This window comes from Diprion similis, chromosome 11 (genome assembly GCF_021155765.1).
Source record: "Diprion similis isolate iyDipSimi1 chromosome 11, iyDipSimi1.1, whole genome shotgun sequence".
Taxonomy (NCBI): domain Eukaryota; kingdom Metazoa; phylum Arthropoda; class Insecta; order Hymenoptera; family Diprionidae; genus Diprion; species Diprion similis.
The window spans coordinates 5,109,286-5,116,692 of NC_060115.1; the positions used below are offsets into that span (position 1 = coordinate 5,109,286).

The following is a 7,407-nucleotide window of genomic DNA, read 5'->3' on the forward strand; positions in this document are numbered from 1 at the left end:
TGATCCGAACGTGAATTTCTCTTTTCTTATTACAGGTGATCATCATTGACAAAATCGTGATGACTACAACGGATGAAAAGCATATTTCACACATTCCTCACGCCTGCGGTGCACACGACTACGACCTGATGAAACCGGTCGTTCTTGCAACGTGGAAACATGGTTTCCAAGGTGCCTGTCCAGACCGTAGTGCGATTCTTGCCGAGTCCCAGGTCATTCAAGAAAGTCTTCAAATACCCGGTACCGGTCTGAATCTTGTCTACCACAGTTCAAGGGCTGCCGGATACCTGTCAACAATCCAGCTGCAGCTCACCCCCGAAACAATACCACCATCCCTCAATCTGATTCACTTGAGAATCACCATTGAGGGTATATTGTTCGAAAAGACATTCGAAGCTGATCCAGTGATAAAATTCACGTACGCTTGGAACCGTTTAAACGTCTATCGCCAACGAGTTTACGGAGTCACAACGGCCATGGTCAAAGTCGGATACGAATACATCGATTGCAAGGACGTAATCTGGGATGTGCAGACGACTAAACTGAGTGGTCACGACATGTCAATATCGGAAGTCGGAGGATGGAACCTGGACATTCATCACAGATACAACTTCCACGAAGGAATACTACAGAAAGGCGACGGCGCGAACATTTATCTAAAGCACAAACCCCGGGTTATTTTAACCTCGATGGGCGACGGACATCAACGACCATTGGATTGCTTTGACTGCGACGGACAAGCATCGAAACAACGATTGCTAGCTCCAGTCGCTCTCGCGACGGCTCCGGATGGATCGATTTTCGTCGGTGACTTCAATCTCGTGAGAAAAATCCTCGTAGACGGCACCGTTAAGACCGTAGTTCGACTTAAGTAAGCTCATTTTCATCTTTACACTGTTCTTTCAAATCTCCTTACTGCTAGCCGATGTACTCACATGTGTTATCCATTTTTCTGTTACAGCGCAACGAGGGTGTCGTACCGTTACCACGTAGCACTGAGTCCATTGGACGGAGTTCTCTACATTTCCGATCCAGAATCTCATCAGATAATTCGCGTCCGTGACACGAATGACTATTCGGATCCGGAGCACAACTGGGAAACGGTCGTTGGCTCTGGAGAACGCTGTCTTCCGGGAGACGAGGCGCACTGCGGAGATGGCGCACTGGCTAGAGACGCGAAACTGGCCTATCCGAAAGGCGTAGCAGTGTCAGCTGACAACGTTTTGTACTTCGCCGATGGTACCAACATACGAATGGTAGACAGAGACGGTATCATAACAACGGTCATTGGAAATCATATGCACAAGTCCCACTGGAAGCCAATACCTTGTGAAGGAACACTGAATGTCGAAGAGGTGCACCTTAGGTGGCCCACTGAACTGGCGATAAACCCGCTTGACAATTCTCTACACATGATCGACGATCACATGGTTCTTCAGCTCGCACCAGACGGTCGCGTGAAGGTCGTGGCTGGCCGTCCACTTCATTGTGCGTCGCCATCTACCACCTTCGATACGGAATTGGCCACCCATGCGACCCTGGTGATGCCGCAGAGTATAGCGTTCGCTCCTTCCGGGGATTTGTACATCGCTGAAAGTGACTCTCAGCGGATAAATCGGGTTCGGGTCATCGGAACTGACGGCAAGATTTCACCGTACGCTGGAGCGGAGTCGAAGTGCAACTGCCTCGAACGCGGCTGCGACTGTTTCGAGGCTGATCACTACCTGGCATCCAGTTCAAAGTTCAACACTATTTCGGCTGTTGCTGTTTCTCCCGATGGTATCGTACACATCGGTGATCAAGCTAACTATAGAATTCGATCTGTCATGGCGAGCATACCGGATGCCAGTGGAGCCAGGGAGTACGAAATATACTCACCTGACACTCAAGAGATCTACGTATTCAACAGATTCGGTCAGCACATTGCAACGAAGAATATTCTTACCGGGGAAACGAACTATCTGTTTTCCTACAACGTGAATACAAGCAACGGAAAATTGAGCACCGTCACGGATGCTGCAGGGAACAAAGTGTTCCTCCTTCGCGATTATTCGAGTCAGGTAAATTCCATCGAGAACACTAAGGGACAAAAATGTAGGCTGAGAATGTCGAGAATGAAGATGCTCCACGAGCTCAGCACCCCTGATAATTACAACGTCACTTTTGACTATCACGGACCGACCGGCTTGCTGAAAACTAAGCTTGACAGTACCGGGAGAAGCTACGTCTATAATTACGACGAATTCGGAAGATTGACGAGCGCCGTAACGCCAACTGGAAAGGTTATTAGTCTGGCATTTGACCTGAGTGTCAAAGGTGCGACTGTCAAAGTTGGCCAGAATAATAGAAAGCCTGTTTCCATGCTCATCAAGGGCTCCTCGGTAGTGACGAAAGTCGGAGAGGCCGAACAGAGGACCATTGTTCTCGGAGACGGTGGCGTGGGTCAAGTAACCCCCTGGTTACACACAGTGAGCACCGACACCGTTCCCTATTCGATATTGGCCGAGATTGAACCATTGCTCGGGGAAAGCTATCCAGTGCCAGCTAAACAACGGACTGAGATAGCCGGTGACTTGGCGAACAGATTCGAGTGGAGATACTTCTTGAGAAGAGTGCAGGGCAACAAAAACCGCGGAAACACAAAAGCAGTGGCTCAAGTTGGGCGAAAGCTTCGAATAAACGGAGAGAATCTCCTCTCTCTGGAATACGACAGAGAGTCGAACACCGTTGCGGTCTTCATGGACGATCGTGTAGAACTCCTTAACGTCACCTACGACAGAACGGCGAGGCCCGTCAAATGGGGGCCGAGGAACGGAATTTTCGCTGGTGTAGATTTGGAGTACGACAGGTTCAGCAGATTGACCAGTTGGACGTGGGGTGACATCAGCGAAACTTACGGCTTTGACAGAGCTGGAAGATTGTACGAAATAAAATACAGTGACGGTACCGCGATGATCTACGCGTTCAAAGACATGTTCAGCAGCTTGCCTCTAAAAGTCACAACTCCACGAGGCAGCGACTATCTTCTCCAATATGACGAGGCCGGAGCTCTTCAGTCGTTAACTACACCCAGAGGACACATTCATGCCTTCTCTCTCCAGACTTCGCTCGGCTTCTACAAGTACCAGTACTATTCACCGATGAACAGACATCCGTACGAGATTCTTTACAACGACGATGGCCAAATATTGGCGAAAGTTTATCCTCATCAGAGTGGGAAGGTTGCCTACGTCTACGATCACACGGGGAAACTGGAAACCACGTTAGCAGGTTGGTTCATCTCTTCATTCATTCTTTGAATAAATTTTTTTTGTTAGACTTCTCTAGCGTTTATATCTAATTTCCGAAATGAATAAACCGACTTGTAAACTGTCACTAACAATGTTTCTTCCATCAGGATTGTCTTCTATCCATTACACCTACCAAGAAGCCACGAGCCTCGTGCGAAGCATCGATGTAAACGAGCCGAACTTCGAAATGCGTCTGGAGTACAAGTATCATGCGGGAATAGTGAAGGATGAGAAAATTAAATTCGGCAGTAAAAGCGGAATGGACAACGCACACTACCGCTTCCAGTATGATGGTAACGCCCGAATTTCGGGTCTCGAGGTGGACATAAATGGAAAGGAGTTGCCCCAGCTGCGAATAAAATACAACCAAAATCTCGGGTTACTGGAGGGAGTGAGTGACCTTAGAATTTACAGGAATACCTTCAACAGATCAGTTATGCAGGACACGAGCAAACAGTTCTTCACGATAACCGACTACGACGATCATGGCCGGATAAAGACAGTGCTGATGAACATAAGAGCGTTGGATGTGTTCAGAATGGAATTGGAATACGACAATCGGAATCGTATAAAGATGAGGAAGTTCAGTATCGGCAGAGAGTCGATGATGGACAAGATAACGTACAACGCCGACGGGCACGTTCTGGAAGTAGCTGACACGGACAACAACTGGCAGTACAGCTACGACGAGAATGGAAACATAGTCGGGGTTACCGAGCAAAACGAGAAGATCACGCTTGGATACGACAGCGGGGATCGTGTCGTTCAGTACGGAGACGTCGAGTTCAACTCCTACGACGGTCGAGGCTTCGTTGTGAGACGAGGAGAGCACAAGTACAGGTACAACTCGAGAGGACAGTTGATCCACGCCTTCGAGCACGACAAATTCCAGATATGGTACTTCTACGACGACCGCGGAAGGCTGGTGGCGTGGAATGACGACAGAGGAAACATCACCCAGTACTTCTACGCCAATCCGAGAACACCAGACCTGATAACTCACGTGCATTTCCCGAAGTCATCCAAGACTTTCAGGTTCCTGTATGACGCTCGAGACTTCTTGATAACAGTTGAAACCTCGGAACAAAGATTCTACGTAGCTTCCGACCAGAACGGCTCGCCACTGGCACTCTTCGACACGAACGGGAACCTCATCAAAGAAATGGGAAGAACTCCATTCGGCAAAATCATCAAGGACACCAACCCCGATTTCTATCTTCCAATCGACTTCCACGGTGGTTTGTTAGACCCCAACACGCGACTGGTGTATCTGAACAAACGTCTCTACGATCCAGCGGTGGGTCAGTGGATGACCCCGGCCTGGGAACAAATGGCCAATGAACTGACGACTCCGACCGACATCTTCATCTACAGATTCCGTAACAATGATCCGATAAACAGTAAACAGACCGTGGAATACATGACTGATTTGGCCAGCTGGCTGATGCTGTACGGCTACGACATCTCTGCCATGCTCGGTTCGGAGTACACCAAGGGTATGGTCTACCAGCCCAGCGCCACGATCACTTCTCCTCAGCTGACGCCAGAGTTCGGAGTCATGTCGGGACTGCAGTGCATCGTCAATAGGGTTCACCAGAAATTCTCTGACCTCGGTTTCGTGCCAAAGCCACTTCTGAAGCTGGAACCAAAGACGAGAAACCTTCTTCCGAGAGTGGCGCACAGAAGAGCAGTCTTCGGCGAAGGTGTTCTGGTCTCCAGGGTCGGCGGTCGAGCCCTGGTTAGCGTTGTAGACGGCGTGAACAGCGTCGTTCAAGACGTGGTAACCTCGGTATTCAACAGTTCGTTCTTCCTCCCCTTGCACTTCAGTGTCCACGATCAGGACGTGTTCTACTTCGTTAAGGACAACGCGTTGAAGATAAGGGATGACATGGAGGAGCTCCGTCGTCTCGGGGGAATGTTCAATGTTTCTACCCACGAAACAACGGAGCATGGCGCCGGGACGTGGAAGGAGCTCAGACTCCACAATCCGGACGCCGCAGTCGTCATCAAATACGGGGCAGACCCGGAGCAGGAGAGACACAGGATACTGAAGCACGCCCACAAAAGGGCCGTCGAGAGAGCTTGGGAAATAGAGAAACAGTTGGTCGCCAATGGTTTTCAAGGACGCGGCGACTGGACCGAAGAAGAGAAGGAAGAGCTGATTAACCACGGTGACGTCGACGGTTACGAGGGCGTGGATATTCACAGTGTACATAGGTATCCGCAACTCGCCGACGATCCGGGAAACGTCGCGTTTACGAGAGACACTAAACGTAAGAGGCGACGGAGTGGCAACAGACGGAACAGAATTCACAGGCACGACTCGTGATTTGATAAATTTTAATTAATTAATCGAACATTTTACCTATTACAATAAGATCAAACCGCAATGTGTGAAATTCTACGTACGTTATGAAAACGTATAAAAAGTTCATAGGTATGAATAACACGTTGTGATATGTCCATGGTAACGTTTAGAATTAAAACAATCAAAAAACAGACTTTTTATTAAACTAAAAAAAAATAAAAGGAGAAAATTAACTCAAGTGAATCGAGGAACAGAAACGGAGAGATTGAGAATAATATGAAATTAATTAAACGGTAATGCAAATTTCAATGAAATATTAATCTCCTTGCTATATGTGGGGAAAATTCTCGACTTAATTAATGAGACGACTGAGACTCGTGTGTAATATATATTATTATTATTTTATTTGTATCGAACTTGTTGGTGCCATATATTATTATTATCATCACAATTATTATTATTATTATTACTATTACTAACATTATTATTATTATTATTATTATTGTTATTATTATTGTTAGTGCGTTTTGTTCTCCTTTGAAGGAATAATCCATAAAGTGTCAAAATTAAACTAGTCGCAAGTAATGAAATGATGAGTATAAAGCTGATCCTTATCGGGGTGATTATTTTATAAACAAGAGACAAACAATTATACGCGTGCACGTGCGATGTTGATAAGCTTGTATACTCAATTTAGGAGATGCTGCGCAGGTGTAGTTTGATAAAAAGAAATAATAATAATGTGGACACTATCTGCGATAAATGTGAATGTAATATATAGTGATGATGTTCATTGTTCGGTACGCATGATATAAAATATGAATTTTATGATAATGTTATCGAGAGACAAATGCATGGTATAACATGATCGATATCTGTCCGCGTGTGAGTGCATGTACATGTTGCGTGCCAGCCATGAATTTTCGAAGAGAATTGAAAGGGTGACGAAGAATAAAAACATGGTTGAAAATACATAAATAATAATACCGATAAAACAAAAAAAAAAAAAAAAAAACACGCAACATTGATGGGTTTATAACAGGGTCTATGACACATACAAAAACTAATATATTTCAAACGTGGTATAAGTTTGCTCCTAACAGCCTATAAATTGCAGAAACTTTATAATATTGTTGAATGAATGTAAATAATATTGCAGAAATTATTATCCTTACTTGACGACAATTTTTTGCAACCTGTCATCAGTGGCGAAAGAGAAAAAAGCAACAGAAATATTGCTATGCTAATATATTAATAATTATTATGATAATTATTAACGATAAGAACAAGAATACCCAACAAATATTTTTAACAGAGTATGACGATAAGGGAAGATGGTGTAAATATTATACTATATAAATGAATCAATATGTAAAATGTAGATATAATCTAACGTAATTATACTTATATATTATATATTATATATTATATTTATATAATATATAGTATAACGATGGCAAGTTCAATTTGGGGAAAAAATTTTGGGTATTCTTTTTTTACACACAGATACACACCCACACATGATCATCGTATGACTAAATTATACATACATACACGCATAAACAATACCTACCATATATACATCATACTCCTAATATCGTGAGCTGAAAATATATATTATACACGGTGAATCGAGGGGGATTCTCACACACACGCCTACTACAGCAGGGAAATGATAGATACGTATACTAGTCCAATGCATATATAGAGGTACACACATGATGCAATGATATACATGCGTACATACCGTAATATGGCCTATTCGGAAAGTCGTCGCCAATGTAACCGACGTAATTCATTCACGATCAG

At 44.8% G+C, this 7,407-nt stretch overlaps 1 protein-coding gene across 6 annotated transcripts in view; it reads left to right on the forward strand.

Moving 5' to 3' along the window:
- LOC124412512 (teneurin-m) overlaps positions 1-6,543 on the forward strand; it is a 336,307-nt gene extending 329,764 nt beyond the window's left edge. For all 6 annotated transcript variants that reach the window (XM_046892440.1, XM_046892446.1, XM_046892441.1 and 3 more), the window contains 3 exons: positions 36-871; positions 962-3,270; positions 3,398-6,543. In XM_046892440.1, coding sequence (XP_046748396.1) covers positions 36-871; positions 962-3,270; positions 3,398-5,619 — 5,367 coding nt within the window. In that variant the 3' untranslated portion in view covers positions 5,620-6,543. The remainder of the gene's footprint in view (positions 1-35; positions 872-961; positions 3,271-3,397) is intronic.
- Positions 6,544-7,407: the final 864 nt, after the last annotated feature.